At 36.8% G+C, this 17,037-nt stretch overlaps 2 protein-coding genes across 2 annotated transcripts; both read right to left on the minus strand.

Moving 5' to 3' along the window:
• Nucleotides 1-13,159: 13,159 nt before the first annotated feature.
• LOC142166110 (uncharacterized) lies at nucleotides 13,160-13,680 on the minus strand. Its single transcript, XM_075224528.1, has 2 exons — nucleotides 13,675-13,680; nucleotides 13,160-13,555 (listed from the first exon to the last, which is right to left on the minus strand). The coding sequence occupies exons 1-2, from the start codon at nucleotides 13,678-13,680 to the stop codon at nucleotides 13,160-13,162; spliced, it is 402 nt and encodes a 133-aa protein (XP_075080629.1).
• A 160-nt stretch (nucleotides 13,681-13,840) lies between these two features.
• Nucleotides 13,841-14,712, minus strand: LOC142166111 (uncharacterized). The gene is made up of 3 exons (XM_075224529.1): nucleotides 14,601-14,712; nucleotides 14,391-14,489; nucleotides 13,841-14,286 (listed from the first exon to the last, which is right to left on the minus strand). The coding sequence occupies exons 1-3, from the start codon at nucleotides 14,710-14,712 to the stop codon at nucleotides 13,841-13,843; spliced, it is 657 nt and encodes a 218-aa protein (XP_075080630.1).
• Nucleotides 14,713-17,037: the final 2,325 nt, after the last annotated feature.

Raw genomic sequence — 17,037 nt, forward strand, 5'->3', positions numbered from 1 at the left:
CGGATCTAGTATAGGATGCCTTGGATAAAGTCAGGATTATTCAGGATAGGCTTCGTACAGCTCAGTCCAGGCAAAAGAGTTATGCCGACCGTAAGGTTCAAGATGTGGCATTCATGGTCGGCGAGCAGGTGTTGCTTCGGGTGTCGCCTATTAAGGGCGTGATGAGAGTTGGAAAGAGGGGCAAGCTTAGCCCTAGGTTCATTTGCCCGTTTGAGATTCTTGATTGAGTGGGAGAGGTAGCTTACAGACTTGCGTTGCCGCCGAGCTTATCAGCCATGCTTCCAGTGTTTCATGTGTCCATGCTTCGGAAGTATCACGACGATCCATCCCACGTGTTAGATTTCAGCACTGTCCAGTTGGACAAGGACTTGTAGTATGATGAGGAGCCGGTAGCTGTTCTAGACCGGCAGGTTCATCAGTTGAGAACGAGATGTTTCCCTTCTATTCGTGTTCAGTGGAGAGGTCAGCCTGTTAAGGCATCGACCTGGGAGTTCGAGTCCGATATGTAGAGCCATTATCCCCATCTTTTCTTCGACTCAGGTACTTCCTTCTTATGTCCGTTCGAGGACGAACAGTTATTTTAGAGGTGGAGAATGTGATGACCCAAAAGGTCATCACTTGTTTTAGAAATGAATTCCGTATTTTGAGGCCTTAAAACCTCCTTTTTGTCTCACCTCGATTTGCATGCTTAGTCTGGGCGTGTATCCAAAAAGCCATTATATGAAAATCTGTGAAAATGATGAATTTTGCATTTAAAATGAATTTAGGTTGACTTCGGTCAACATTTTGGATAAATGGACCCAGATCCGTGATTTGACAGTCCTGGAGGGTCCGTAAGAAAATATGGGACTTGGGCGTATGCTCGGAATCGAGTTCCGAGGTCCCAAGCCCGAGAAATGAATTTTTAAAGAAAATTATTTTTTGGAATATATATGAGTTTTTGGAAATGAAATATATTTGAAGTTGATGGTATCGGGCCCGTATTTTGGTTCCGGAGCCCGGTATAGGTCTTATATATGATTTAAGTTAAGCCTGTAAAATTTGGTAAGAAACTGACTTGAAATGACGTGATTCGGAACCTTAGTTGTAAAATTTGAAACTTTGAAAAGTTCATGAGATTTCCTTTGATTTTGATGGTACATTCATAGTTATTGATGTTATTTTGAGGATTTGATTGCACCAGCAAGTCCGTATGATGTTTTTAGGTTGGTGTGCATGTTTGGTTTGCAGCCCCGAGGGCTCAGGTGAGTTTTGGATAGGCCACAGAGTGAAATTGGACTTAGGAGAATTGCTGGTGTGTTGCAGGTGTGTAGCAGGCCTCTGATCTCGCATTTGCGAGATCAGACATCGCAATTGCGATGTATGCAAGGTTAGGGTTTGCAAATGTGAGGATTATATCATAAATCCGAAGAACCCAGGGCCAGCATTACCTCGCAAATGCAAAGTACACTTCGCAAATGCGAAGTCTTCAGTATGTGTCAGGAGTCGCAAATGCGACACCTTTATCTCAATTGAGATATCGTAATTGCGACAATATCTTAGCAAATGTGAAGAAAGCAGGTTTCTTAAGGGTTCGCAATTGCGACATCAGAGACCTGCTAAAATGAATTTCAGACGGGATTTCAACCATTTTTACAACCCTTTCAAAACCTAAACACCGTTGGGCGATTTTTCAAAGACAATTACTCTTCCAAATCGATTATAAGTCATTTCTAACTCGTTTTCATCAATCTTTATCATCTTTTCACATGATTTCAACTCAAAAATCAAGTGTTTTCATGGGGAAAATTGGGTGGTTTGGGTGGAACCTAGGTTTTTCAAATCTTGGGGATTTGGACCTCGATTTGAGGTCCGATTTCAAAACAAATTATATATTTGGGTTCGTGGGGAAATGGGTAATCGGGTTTTGGTTCGAGCCTCGGGTTTTGACCATGTGGGCCGGGGGCAATTTTTGACATTTAGGAAAAAATTTAGAAAACATATTTTCATGCATTAGAATTAATTCATTAAGCATTTATTGATATAGTTAAGTAACTTGTGGCTAGATACGAGCAAATTAGTGGTGGAATCAAGAGGTAAAGCGGTAGTTGAGGCTTAAATTGTGTTCGTGGCATCGAGGTAAGTGTTTGGTCTAACATTAGCTTGAGGGATTAGGAGTCGTGTCTTATTTTCTATGTTTTAATTGTGGAGTACGACGTATAGGCATCGTGACGAGTATCTATACGTCGGTGTCAAGCATGCCCGTGAGTCTTGTATTGTAATTGTTGTGACTCCATTGTGGTTATTCGTGCTTCATATGAGGATTATTATTATTGTTCCCTTGCCGGAATGTTGTGGTTATATTATTGTTCCTTTGCTGGGATATTGTTGTTATATTATTGTTCCCTTGCTAGGATTCTTTTATGATAGGTGTTGATAAATGAAATGGGAGTGGGTTGTACGCCTGCAACGGTACTATATGAAATGGGAGCGGTTTGCATGCCTGCAACGGTACTATATGAAATGGGAGCGGGTTGCACGCCTGCAACGATACTATATGAAATGGGAGCGGGTTGCACGCCTACAACGGTACTATATGAAATGGGAACGGGTTGCATGCCTACAACGGTATTACATGTGTACATGTTTCTTATTTCCTTATCTCTTGTTGGAAATTAAATTATGGCATTCTTTGCATTTCTCTATTTGTTTCTGTTGTTGCCTGATATACCCCGCAGCATATTCCCCCCTTCCTATCTTTAATTGTAAATATTTGCTTTTATTTTCCGCTGTATATGATATAATTGCACAGGTTTATTTGATAGTATGGTCCTAGCCTTGTCACTACTTCGCCGAGGTTAGGCTAGGCATTTACCAACTTATGGGGTCGGTCGTGTTGATACTACACTCTACACTGTGTGCAGATACTGATACCGGAGCATTTGGACCCAGTGAGGGTGCTGTCTTCAGTCCACTCAGGCGACCCGAGGTAGTCCTGCAGACGTTCGCGGGCCTTGGCGTCTCCTCCTATCATTTCTCTTTCTATTTTTACTTATTCAGAGACAAATTTGTGTATTTTTATTCAGACCTTATTTGTAGTATTCTTAGATGGTCCGTGACTTGTGACACCAAATTCTAGGTAGTATTGTACTTCGGATTATGTAGCAATGTTTGGTTAAACGATTAAGTTTTTGTCAGCCGCATTTCTGGTTATTTAATTTATTCTGCTGATTAATCACTTATTACTTTGAATTGTTGAACATGCTTAATAAAAAGGGTAATGATATTATAATACTTGGCTTACCTAGCTTTCACGAGTAGGCGCCATCATAATTCCCGAGGGTGGGAAATCCGGGTCGTGACAGGGCCTAAACGGGCCTAACCGTTTAAGCCCAGGACCAAGGGGAGGTGCATGCCCAAGTGGGTCGGTTCATTGAAGAAGCCCGTTAGGCCCGAGACCGATTCCTAAGTGGGTCAGTTCGACCGGTCCTAAACGGGGTCAAACGATCCCAATGGCTACTTTTTTAAAAAAAATCCAAAATATTTTTTAGTCGTTGCAACATTTAAAAAATGGTCGTTGGCCTGCAAAAATAGTCGTATGGGCTTTCTAAAATAGCCATTTTACCCCCCTTCCCCCCCCCCCCCAACTTTGTTTTAGCCCCAAATTTTTTATAATTACACTTTTTTCCTATTTTTAACTATAATACCCCCTCATTCTTTCATTTTTCTCACAAAATCATCCATCTCTCTCATTTCTCAAACTCAAATTGAAGTATTCAAGTCTTCAAGTCTTAACTCATCTCTCATTTCTCAAACTCAAATTCTTATTTCAAGTTAAATCATGCCCGGCGATTCTAGATTGCGCCCATTTGTTTTGGAACACTTTAATGTGGTATAAGAAAATGAAGAAGTTTACATAATAAAGTGCAAGAAATGTGGTCGAGTCTACAATCATCGTCCAAAGTTGGAGGGCACATGCTGTTTAAGGAGGCATATAAAGAGTTGTCTTGCGCGTTCTCCAGACATTCGTATTTTAAGTTGATTTGAGACAATTTGTGTTATTTTAAAATTATTAGACGTATTATGCTTAATGTTTTAGTTTGTTAGATTAATTTGAAGTATTATGTTGAAGGCATTGAACTTTAATTTGAAGTATTAAATGTAAACTTTAATTTGCAACTTTGATACCGAGTTCATCTTAATATATATATATATATATATATATATATATATATATATATATATATATATATATATATATATATATATATATATATATATATAACCCATCGCATTTACGAAGAAATGACCGAAGTCAACTTAAATTCATTTTAAAAGCAATTTTATTATTTTCACAAATTTTCACATAATGGCTTTCCGGCTACGCGTCCGGACTATGCACGCAAATCGATGTGAGACAGAAAAGAGGTTTTTAAGGCCTCAGAACATAGAATTTATTTCTAAAACAAGTGATAACCTAAAAGGTCATCACATTCTCCACCTCTAAAACAACCGTTCGTCCTCGAACGGATATAAGAAGGAAGTACCTAAGTCTGGGAAAAGATGGGGATAACGGAACCGTATATCAGATTCGGACTCCCAGGTTGATGCCTCAGCAAGTTGACCTCTTCACTGAACACGAACAGAAGGGAAACTCTTCGATCTCAACTAACGAACCTACCGTTCTAGAATAGCTACCGGCTCCTCCTCATAGGACAAGTCCTTGTCCAACTTGATAGTGCTGAAATCTAACACGTGGGATGGATCGTCGTGATACTTCCGATGCATGGACACATGAAACACTGGATGCATAGCTGATAAACTCAACGGCAATGCAAGTCTGTAAGCCACCTCTCCCACTCGATCAAGAATCTCAAACGGGCCAATGAATCTAGGGTAAAGCTTGCCCCTCTTCGCAAATCTCATCACGCCCTTCATAGGCGACACTCGAAGCAATATGCGCTCACCAACAATGAATGCCAAGTCACGAACTTTACGGTCGACATAACTATTTTGCCTGGACTAAGCTGTACGAATCCTATCCTGAATAATCCTGACCTTGTCCAAGGCATCATGTACTAGATCCGTTCCCAACAACTGAGCCTCTCCCGGCTCAAACCATCCAACCGGCGACCAACACTGCCTACCATATAAAGCCTCATAAGGAGCCATCTGGATACTCGACTGGTAGCTGTTGTTGTAGGCAAACTTTTCTAAAGGCAAAAACTGATACCACGAGCCTCCAAAGTCAATGACACAAGCTCGGAGCATATCCTCCAAAATCTAAATAGTCTGCTCGGACTACCCGTCTGTCTGAGGATGAAACGTTGTGCTCAACTTAACCCGTATGCCCTACTCCCTCTAAACTGCTCTCCAGAAATGCGAGGTAAACTGTGTACCTCGGTCTGAAATGATAGACACTGGCACACCATGAAGACGAACAATCTCCCGAATATAGATCTCAGCTAACCTCTCGGAAGAATATGAGACTGCCACCAGAATGAAATGTGCTGACTTGGTCAGCCTATCAACAATAATCCACACTGTATCGAACTTACTCTGAGCCCGTGGGAGTCCAACAACGAAGTCCATAGTGATATGCTCCCACTTCCACTCAGGAATCTCAATCTTCTAGAACAAACCACCAGGCCTCTAATACCAACTTGTCACGACCCGGATTTTCCACCCTCGGGAGTCATGATGGTACCTACTAGTGAAAGCTAGGCAAGCCAACCGTTTGAACAATTTACCTTTTTCCCATTTTTAAACCTTTAACAATTATGAATCAATAGTTTATAAACAACGTAATTTAAACAAGCGGAAGAAACAAATAGAACCATTTAAATATTTCCAATACAAATTTCTTAAACAAAGACTACCCAGAACTTGTTCACAACTTCACAGACGGTCTAGGAATACTACAAACAAGGTCCGAAAAATAAATACAACACTGTTTCTGAATTACATAAATGAATTAGGATGAAAGGTTAGAGGGAGACGCTAGGGCCTGCGGACGCCTGCAGGACTACCTTGGATCTTTGAATGGACTAAGGCAGCCACCCAAAGCTACGATCTGAAAGCTGTTGCACTAAGATCTTCACATAGTGCAAAATGTAGTATCAGCACAACCAACCTCATGTGCTAGTAAGTACGTAGCCTAACCTCGGCGAAGTAGTGACAAGGCTAGGACCAGACTACCAAATAAACATGTGCAATTAAATCATATACATCGAAAAATAAAAGCAAGAATGTACAGTTAAGGATGGGAGGGAGAAACATGTTGCAGGGAAACATCAAATGATAATAGGAGGATAGCAGGTAAATATAAGGAACACCATAACTCAATTATCAACAAAAATTAGAAATCAAACAAGTGCACGACATCACCCTTCGTGTTTTTACTCTCGTCCTCGCCATAAGAATCAATATAATCTGCACGGCATCACCCTTCATGCTTTTACTCTCATCCTCGCCATTAAAATCATTGTAATTGGCACGAAATTGTACATCATGTGGCATGGCATCACCCTTTGTGCTTTTACACTCTTCCTCACAAAATCATGCATGGCATCACCCTTCGTACTTTAACACTCTCTTACTAAACAATGCATGGCATCACCCTTCGTACTTTAACATTGTTCCTTACCCCAAACAACAATCACAAGAAATAAGGACAAGGAAATAAAAGAAATCACAATAAAATCCCGGTAAGGGAACAATAGTACAACAATCAAATCCTGGCAAGGGAACAATATCGAAAACATTAACATCCCGGCAAGGGAGATAGCATTAAAAGCAACAACATCCCGGCAAGGGAGACAATATAATAATCCTCTTCTCTTTTTCTCATTTACTTCACAACTCACTTCACAACTTGAGCCAATGCTCTATAAGGTTCAATTGTCAATTATACTTTCACGATTCATTTTACAACTCGAGCCAACACTCTTCAATATTCAAATACCAATATTACTTCCACAAGCTTTGCTCAACAATTGAAATTATCACATAAGGCATGAACAATACAAACGGAGTCATAAAAATCATAATATAAGACTCACGGGCATGCTTGACACCAACGTATAGATACTCGTCACCATACTTATACGTCGTACTCAACAAGTAACCCATAGCAAATAGGATACAACTCCTAATCCCTCAAGCTAAGGTTAGACCAAACACTTACCTCGATGCTACGAACATAATTCAAGTCTCAACTATCGCTTTACCTCTTGATTCCACCACCAATTTGCTAGTATCTAGCCACAAGTTACTTAACTATATCAATAAATGCTAAATGAATCAATTCTAATGCATGAAAACAGATTTTCTAAAGTTTTTCCCAAAAAGTCAAAAATCGCCCCGGGCCCATATGGTCAAAACTCGAGGCTCAAACCAAACCCGATTACCCATTCCCCTATGAACCCAAATATATGATTTGTTTTGAAATCGGACCTCAAATCAAGGTCCAAATCCACAAAATTTAAAAAGGGAAAACTACCTTGTATAGCCCTTCAAAAGTTTAATAGCCCAAAGTTTTACCCTTGGACCCGAAATGTCCCTCCGGCCCAATCTTATTACATCTACTAGCCCATAATCCATAAACCACCCACGCTTTTGAATTCACTCGTTTAACTCGGCTCTCTCAAACCACCTTTTTTTCCTTAAACACAGCTTCTGCATTTTTACTCTTGGTTTCAATGTAAGTCAAAATTTCAGTAGGTTTTCCGATTTTTCTTCATAGTCGACTCTAGGTTTTCCGATTTTTGTTCATAGTCATCTCTATAATGGGAGAAAAGAAGTCTTTGAAGAAAAAAAGGAAGATGAAGGCATCTCCAAATTCTCTGAAATTAACGGTAAATTAGTGAAGTATAACCCTAATTTCATTAGCAATGACGATGACGATTTTGAAGATTTACCAGAATTTGGGTGCGATTTGGGGGCATGCAACCCATAAATCTGTTGAAGCAATGCAAAATACCCCTAGTGAAGGAAAGCAAAATACTCCTGTTGATAGAAGGACTCGTTCTCATAGCGGGACTCCCAGCGATAGAGTAATGAGGTCACACACTGCTCAGCATGTAGTTGTTGAAAAAGGCACAAGTTCCAAAAGAAAAATTAAAATAGCGAAAAAGGATGTTGTGAAGGATAAGGATAAAGGTTCTAAAAGGAAGGCTAAAAGTGATGGGGATGATGTTCCATCAAAAAAGAGAAAAGTTCATGTTGATCAAAAATGTTCTAGCTCATCTGATTTGAAGGTATTTTTTAATGATATAACTTTGACTTGTATGCGCCTAGTTTATTTTAATATGTAGAAATTTAACCAATATGACAGTTATGTTCCAGATTTGTATATAAAATATATCATTCTTTTTCATATTGTATATAATGTGTATCACGTCAATAAGTAATGTGCAACTTTTGTATATAAAGTGTATCATCTATCCACATATTGTATAAGAAATGTTTAAAGTGTGTATTTGTGATTGTTATGAAGCTTATATATATTTATATTTTTGTGTTGTTTGCAGCTTTGGGATTACTATGTTCCTTTGGCTGATCATTATAATACCCGTATCAGTGTGCATACAAACTGCAGTATAGTGGAACATTTGAAAAATAATTTGGATGATTAGCAGATTGAGATGTTTAGAAGAACATGTTTTGGTTATTTTGTGGACTTGCCCGAATTTTTTATACAGAACCAACTTATCCATTCACTATTGCTTAGGGAAGTAGTGTCACCTAAAGATAATGAGTTATGGATTAAAGTGAATAGCACCAAGTTTCACTTTGGACTTGCAGAGTTTTGTATTATTACAGGTTTAAAGTGTAATGGTGATCCCAATAAGGATTATGAATCTGTCCAGTCGAGTCGGTTGATGGAATTGTACTTTCCAAGTATGTCAAAAGTGTCTAAGAAATCGTTAACTGACTGTTTTTTAAACAAGATGTAGAAATCTGATGAGGATGCATTAAAGATTGCAGTATTTGTATTTCATTCATAGTTTCCTGTTTTCTACTACGAATGATGATTTGATAACAAAGAATAATTTTCTGTTGGTTGAATCTGGTGATTTTGAGACTTTCCCTTGCGGAAAAGTGGTTTTTCATGCTACGTTGGGTTCAATGAAGGATAAGGTTCGTAGTAGGAGAGAGATGTACCGATATGGTGGTTTGCCTTTGACATTCCAGTGTTGGTTTTATGAATGCTGCCCCTATACTCGCAAAAACCTCGCTTGCCGGATTGGAAATCTTGTGTCACGCATACTTAACTGGAAAGTAAAGAAGAAGGTGACGTTTAAGAGGTTGAGGAAAGAGTTTTTTCTTTTAAGTCAGGAGCAGGTAAAAGATATATATTTCTGATACATAAATTATACATTTCTGATACATGCATTATACATTTCTGATACATTTCTGATACATGAATTATGCATTTCTGATACATTTGGTGATTGCTAACTTTTATTTATTTATTTATTTGTAGTTGGTGTTTGGTAACATTTCCCCAACAAATGATGAACAAACAAGGCTTCAATTAGATGATTTTATCCCGGTTTGTGAAGATAAAAATGAGATTCATATTGAATCTGGAGTCGTGGCTGAAGTTAAAACAAATGCTAAGAAGCACTCCAAAAATAAGCCAGAATCACAATCTATCAACAATGAGAATCCGGATCCACAGTCCAGTAACTTGAATTCAAGCAAGAAAGAGCTGAAACTTCTCAGAAGTGAAATCAAGAAGGTACAATTCTATTTTGTCTTTGAGCAGTTCTGACAACTTAATTGATATTCGGTTTCACTTTTCCTTTTATAGGTAAACGACAAGGTTTCATCTTTGGAGAACTTAATGATTTCCTCATTTAAAAAGTTTTTTAAAGCTCTAGGTGTACACAATGCTTCAAAGGTATTCTCATGACTATGCTTATTTGTTATTTTTACCTTTTACTATAATTTTACAACTTGTTGTATATTTTTTCAGAACAGGGTAATCAAAAAGATGACAACCATCATGATAAGGAATTTTCAGAGAATAATTTTTGTAGTGAGGAAGTTATGGAGAAAAATATTGGTATTGAAGAAGTTGTAAAGAAAAATGTTGACAATGAGGTAAGTCTAGAGCAAACTGTTGATGTTATGGAGGGTGTGGTGAAGGATTCTATACAAGATGGTAAAAGTAGTGAAGGTGTTGGTGATGACGAAGCCTGGATTGAGGATGTCGAGCCTGAAATCACTGCAATCACCCAAAGTTTTGTGACAAAAATACTTCTAATATGGGGAGTTTGGTGGATGATTCTGTACAACTTGGTAAAATTAGTTGTGAGGAAGGTGGTGAGGACAATAGCTGGAGTATTGATGCTGAGGCTCAAATAACTGCAATCACCCAAAAGTATTTAAATCAAAATATTGTACATGGTGATTGTTTAGGAGTGGAGAAAAATATTGCTACTATGCAGGAAGATCATATAGTTGTTGTTGATCATGACACACCTGAAATGAACCCTAGAGAAAGGAAACCAGCAAGGGTCATGAAGTCACCATTCATAAATACATTTGACTCTGGTGGCACCATCCAAGTTGTTGAAAACAAGCCAACTGAGTCAAAGAAGCCCATATTGACTATAAAGTATCCTTTTGAGGGAAATGTTGACAATCTTGTTGATTTCAAAGTATTGTGTAAGTGGAACACTTTCATCAATAGAGGCTTAAGGACTAATGCGCCGTAAGTTTTATGTTTCGGGTTTTTCTTATTTCTTTTTTTTCTTGTTTATTTCGTGTTATGAACCATATCTTTTTATCATGATTCATTAGGGACGGTGTTTATACAGAGGCTGGCAATAAGCTAAATAAAATCTTTGAATTTGGAGTTGATGATATTGGAGAAAAAAATGGTTCTTCACATTTGCATATCCCGGCCTACCCTTGTGTGATTCAGTACGTCAACACTTTAACTGTAAAATATAAACTGGTGATATACATTTTTAGTTTTCTCATACTGTAATTTTCTGACTGTGTATATTCTTCACATTTTAGCATATTGATGTAATTTTTTACTATTTGAGAAAGAACGAGAAGTATGGTGTTGATGTTCACAACGACTGACTGTTGGTTTAACTGCTTGATTTCGAATTTGTACAAGGAGTTTTTGAAGAAAAATAGAGACATGAATTTGATTACTGAAACAGATCTAATTGTTGAGTACATACTTGGGTATTTTTTAAGATGTAATGTTCCTTGGTCTACTGTTGATGAAATCCTTTTCCCTATAAATCTGTCCGATAAGTGGCACTGGATATTGGCGAGATTGTCATTCAAAGATCAGCGCATTTATGTATATGATTCCATGAGTGGCACACGACAGAATAGTGCAGTTCGGAGATCAGTTGAGCCATACTCAGTGTTGCTCCCATATTTCCTTCATCGTATTGGTTTTTGGGACACAAAGGAGAATCCTATGGGAATCCCCGCCAATGATCCTTTTGAGATTCATGTCGTTGATGGGTTGCCAACGCAAGATAACACGTAAATTATTATTGAATATTTTTTATTCTTATTCATTTTTGGTATATGAATTCCTATTTGGATATTATCCTAACTTTTATTCAATGTTTATGTGCTACCTTGTATGTAGTGATTGTGGTGTTTATGTTGTTGCATTTGCTGAGTACATCATTCAAGGCAGCAGTATTCCTAAATCTATTGATATTGACGGGATACGGAATCGATATGATATATTGCTATGGGATTATGGAGTGAAGAAACAAAGAGGACATGCAGCTAGTGATGATAAGTCTACTGGTAGATTGAAGGATCAGATAAAAAAGGATAACAAGAAAAAGAGCAAGTCGCATTCCGTTGTTGATGACAAGTCTTTGAAGGATAACAAGAAAAAGGGCAAGATGCATATTGGTGATGACGAGACTTTGAAGGATATCAAGAAAAAGGGCAAGTTGAAGGGCAAGATGAAGTAGTTTGGAATAGTTTAACAGAAATTTCACATGTAGTTTTAAGATGGAAGTAGTTTGGTTCTTATATTGTCTATGATAGGATACAGTTGCATACCTATATCACATTTTATGCTTTTTGTTTGGGATGTCTTTGAACAATATGTTTGAAATGCTAATGTTGAAACAACTTTTGCATTTTCAACAGCTTTTGCAAATTGGAAAGGCATGCAAGAAATATATGTTGCTTGTAATGTTAAAGCTTTGTGTATTTCCAGGATCTCTATTTGTTTTTCCCTGTTAAGAGCACTCGTGGCACACACATGACCTTTTGCCTTAGAAAGAGTTCTACCCACTTCGAAGAAGTAATTGTAGTGGGTGGGGTACTGGAATGTACAGGTTTAGTGATGGCAGATGCTCAAATCTTTATATAGTTTCTTCTTGACCAGTGAATGTAATGATGTCAGTTACCATTATGACAGAGTTGAAGGTTTGAATAAATCAAAATGTAATACTAGACCTCCTGGATGTGTTATGGTCAAGTTTCATTTTCTTTGAGATATTACGGTTTTGTTGTTTTCATATTATGTCAGTGAATAGGTGATAAGAAAGTGTTTAAAAACTGTCCTGTTGCATTGGGCCAGTTAACTTTATAATCTTAAGCACCGTGGCATCATTAACTGTAGCATAAGTGTAAGATATTGTTAACTGCAGTTTTGTATATCTATCTGTATATTTTTTGGATCGTCAGACTATATTGTATGTAATTGTATATATATACAATTTCTATTTTGTATATTTAATTGGTAATCCCTCTTTTTTGTATAGTTTTTATATAGTGACATCTATTTTGTATATTTTTTGTATAACTATAGTTTATTTTCTATTTTTTTTGTATAGGAACAAAATATTACATATAAATTGTATAGTGACAGTCTTTTTTGTATATTTTTGTATAGTAACGGTCTTTTTATATATTGTCATCTATTTTGTATATTATTTTGTATAGTGACATCCATAATAGTATTTGAAATAAAACTTCTACCAATACTTTCATTATGACAAAAAGTAGAATCTTAATTCATACATCAGAGAGAATCTGATTGCAAATCTCATTATTTTTCCAATATTCTAATTGCAATATTCAGAAGAATTTTTTTTTACAAAATACTAAATCACTGTAGCAGCATCTACTAGTTGTCTTGAGCATTCCTGCATGTTCTTCTGTTATGTCCTTATTTTCCACACAGTCCACATGTAACAGTTTCAGTATACAGATATTCATAAAGTTCCTTGCGTCGCGACTTCGTCGGTCTTCCTGGTTTGCCCTTCACTATCGGTGGTAGGACCACATTATCTAACACCTCTGTTGGAAGGTCCCATGTAGTTTCATCAGGAAGTGGATTAACTAACACTTCACATGTCTTCTTAAAGTATTCCTTGGTGTAATAGGCAGAACAATATTTGGGTGCTTCCATGTGTGTGTAGTCCAATACTGCCATAGCATGTGGACAAGGAATCTCATCCACTTGAAATCGTTTGCACGAGCATTCTCTTTTTTGCATGCAGACTATGTTCCGCTTTTGTTCAGCATCCATTACTACAGATACATAATCGGTTGAAGGCTTCACCTAAATTTAAATAGATATTATTAGTAAAACTAAAACAGGGATATGACAAGTATTAATGCATTTTTGTCAAAGTATGTTACTCCGGCATATGAAGTAAGACATGATAAAAGAATATTTACCGTCATCTTCTGCGCCAAAATAGCTATTTTCCTTCAGTACTTCATGATATTTTTGTCCTATGCCAATAAATGTACTCATTGCAGTCATTCTATTTGTATTATTTCATTCCATAACCAAATTCATCATGTAATCTAGCAAACTCATGATTGGTAGCTCTTTTGCCTCTCAGTTCCTTGCATTGAGTGATTCGGCAATATTTGAAGTCATCACCATGGATCTATTAACAGTGGAATGCACTATAGACCACTTTTCATAACCAACTTGGAATAGGTAACCCCTTACCCTCTTATCAATGTTGTCCATATCTTCCATGAGGCGATTAAAATCTTCAATTTTGTATGCTCTGGCCAATGCAAAAAATACTTCCCCCAGCCGGTCATGGTTCTTCTTGAAATGCTTCTTTATGTTATTCCAAAGATGAAAGATGCATACACAGTGAGATACCTCTGGATACACAATCGAAGCACCTCTCAATATGCTTGCATGACGATCCGATATGATGCACATCCTTTCCCTTTCCCCAAAGGCCTGTCTAAACATTTCAAAAAACCATTCCCAGGAAGCATCATTTTCAGAATCTACAACAGCGTATGCTAGTGGAAAATTTTTACCTGCTTAAGCAAATAAGAAAGTATCCACATGTTATTTTTGTTATACACAAATAAGAACTATCTATACCATATACAATTATTATACGAGTCTGCAACATATTCACTTGTTGCATCTTGTGCACTAGCTGTTAACATTGTTCCTCTGTGTGATGATTTGAGGAATGTCCCATCAACCACTACGATAGGGTAACAGTATTTCCATCCTATGATTGATGCATTTAGTGAGATAAAAACATACATGAAGCACCCGTCCTCTGATTTAAGTAACCTTGTGACAGAACAACGATTTGTCATATTTATCATATACAAGTGACCTGGCAGTTTTCTATAAGATTCACGTGGTATCCCTCTTAGTAGTTCAAGCGCCTTTTCTTTTGTTCTATAAGCTTTTATGTAACTCATATTAATCCCATACTGTTGTTTCATGTCGCTCATGATGTCTGTCGGAGTGTATATTGTTTTTGGATTGGTATATTTGTTGCAAATCATTTTTGCAATGGCTCACGAAGTAGCATGACGTTGTGAAAACAGTCTACTCATCTCTGGGAAAGTGTGAACATCATTGAACCGTCTAACCTTGAAGACATTTGATTTGTGTAGACTTAAAGATCTAAGACTCCATTTGCAACTTTCATCCACGCATGTAAGACAATACCTATTTAAAATAGAGTGTTATGATAATGCATTTCTTCAGATTTTTACACTTGGGTCTCAAATAAACAAGCAGTATACATATGCAATCTCACTATACAATAATTATACATTTTTTATACAGATCTGTATATAAAAAATTACAGAGAAGTGCAATCTTATTATACAATAATTATACATTTTTTATACAGATCTGTATACAAAAAATTACAGAGAAGTGCAATCTTATTATACAATAATTATACATTTTTTATACAGATCTGTATACAAAAAATTACAGAGAAGTGCAATCTCACTATACAATAATTATACAATTTTTATACATATCTGTATACAAAAAATTACAGAGAAGTGCAATCTCACTATACAATAATTATACATTTTTTATACAGATCTGTATACAAAAAATTACAGAGAAGTGCAATCTTATTATACAATAATTATACATTTTTATACAGATCTGTATACAAAAAATTACAGAGAAGTGGAATCTCATAAGTAGAAATCATACCTTGTTGTAGATGATCTATCCACTATAAATTGACATTTTTTCCGTATTGCGTAGTGCTTCATTACACTAATGAGTGTATCTTTGTCCCAATACAACTGACCTTATGCAATTTCTTCATGTTGTGGATTGTCTATTGTACAATTTCCCTTCAATATCTCAATTTTGTCTTCCTTTACATGATTATCCATCATCTCAACAATATTAGTTCCATGTACTTCTCTACATTCTGACATTGTAAACCAACTGAAGTTGTTGCGAGTAAGTTTCCAGCTGAAGTTGTTGCAAGTAAGTTGCCACCCAAGTATGAACTTGAATATGAGCATTCAGCACTTGAATATACAGTTTTCAATGTTATGCATAATGGATATTCAGTGATACCCAGGTTTTTCTTTTTCATCTCCATATACAAGCGCACACTCATATCATTGTATATTGGAATTGCTACATAGCCATCCTTCATTATATATTTTATCTCAATTGCACTCGTAATTGAATCTCTACCCAATTACTTGTATATCTCATCAACAAAATAATTATAGCTACAGTCTGAATTGATCAACACGCCATTAACAAGGAAATTAACAAATTTACTCTCACTTACCCATTCACCATTGTGTTGAAGTAAAATCAGAATCAAAGTTGGAACTGTAGTTCCAACATTCACAATCTCCATAGACATTTGTTTATTTTGTCGATTTTGTATCAATTTCATAATTTAAGAACGAAATCTCAACTCTATTAAGCTGATTGTAGGCAGCAATTGTGCAAAAAATTTGAATTTCAGCATGAATTTTTGGGAGCTCTTCTCTAGGTTTAATCTTCAGAAACCCTAGAATTTCATTCACAATGTGAATAATTGGGCGACTTTTATAGTGTTTGGAGGTTGAAGATCACATACTGAATGCGTGAATTTAGGATACAAAATCGATTAGGACTGCTTTCCTTTTCGTTTGCGTTGAGTGTATAGTTTCAGTTTTTTCAGTTGCTAGCCTTTGTTATTGTTTTGAGGCTATTACTTGTAAGGGGTTATTTTGTGGCTATCAGGTGATATAAGTTTGGCCCTAGTGGCTACAAATGAAGTTTGCTCATTTAAAAAACCTAGGTTCTACCCAAAACACCAAATTTCCCCCCATGAAAACCTTTGATTTTGAGTTGAAATCATGAGAAAAGATGTTAAAGATTAATAAAAACAAGTTAGAAATGACTTACAATCGATTTGGAAGAGTACTTGTCTTGGAAAAATCGCCCAACAGAGTTTATGTTTTGAAAGGGTTTGAAAAATGAAAGATTTTCGGCTAAGTCATGAATTTGCAGGTCGCAGATGTCACAATTGCGAACCCTTCAGGACCTGCTACTCTCGCATTTGCGACCACTGTTCGCAATTGCGAACTCGCATTTGCGATGGGGGAGTCGCATTTGTGACAAAGGGGGATTTCTGGGCCTCTTCGCATTTGCGATCAGCCCGGTCCAGGCCTTCTCTCGCATTTCGATATAACATTTTATATATATATACACACACACACGTGTCTTAATATAGCTAATGTTATATCGAAATTCGAATATAGCTTATATATTATACCCTTAGTATA

Source organism: Nicotiana tabacum, chromosome 11 (genome assembly GCF_000715075.1).
Source record: "Nicotiana tabacum cultivar K326 chromosome 11, ASM71507v2, whole genome shotgun sequence".
Taxonomy (NCBI): Eukaryota; Viridiplantae; Streptophyta; class Magnoliopsida; order Solanales; family Solanaceae; genus Nicotiana; species Nicotiana tabacum.

What these genes read in the sequence shown, in the direction of transcription:
- LOC142166111 (XM_075224529.1), bottom strand. Translation starts at nt 14,712, where the DNA reads ATGAAACAACAGTATGGGATTAATATGAGTTACATAAAAGCTTATAGA. An exon ending in ATCTTATAGAAAACTGCCAG is followed by an intron (nt 14,490 to 14,600) that starts GTCACTTGTATA and finishes CATCAATCATAG; the next exon opens with GATGGAAATACTGTTACCCT. An exon ending in TAGTGCACAAGATGCAACAA is followed by an intron (nt 14,287 to 14,390) that starts GTGAATATGTTG and finishes TTGCTTAAGCAG; the next exon opens with GTAAAAATTTTCCACTAGCA.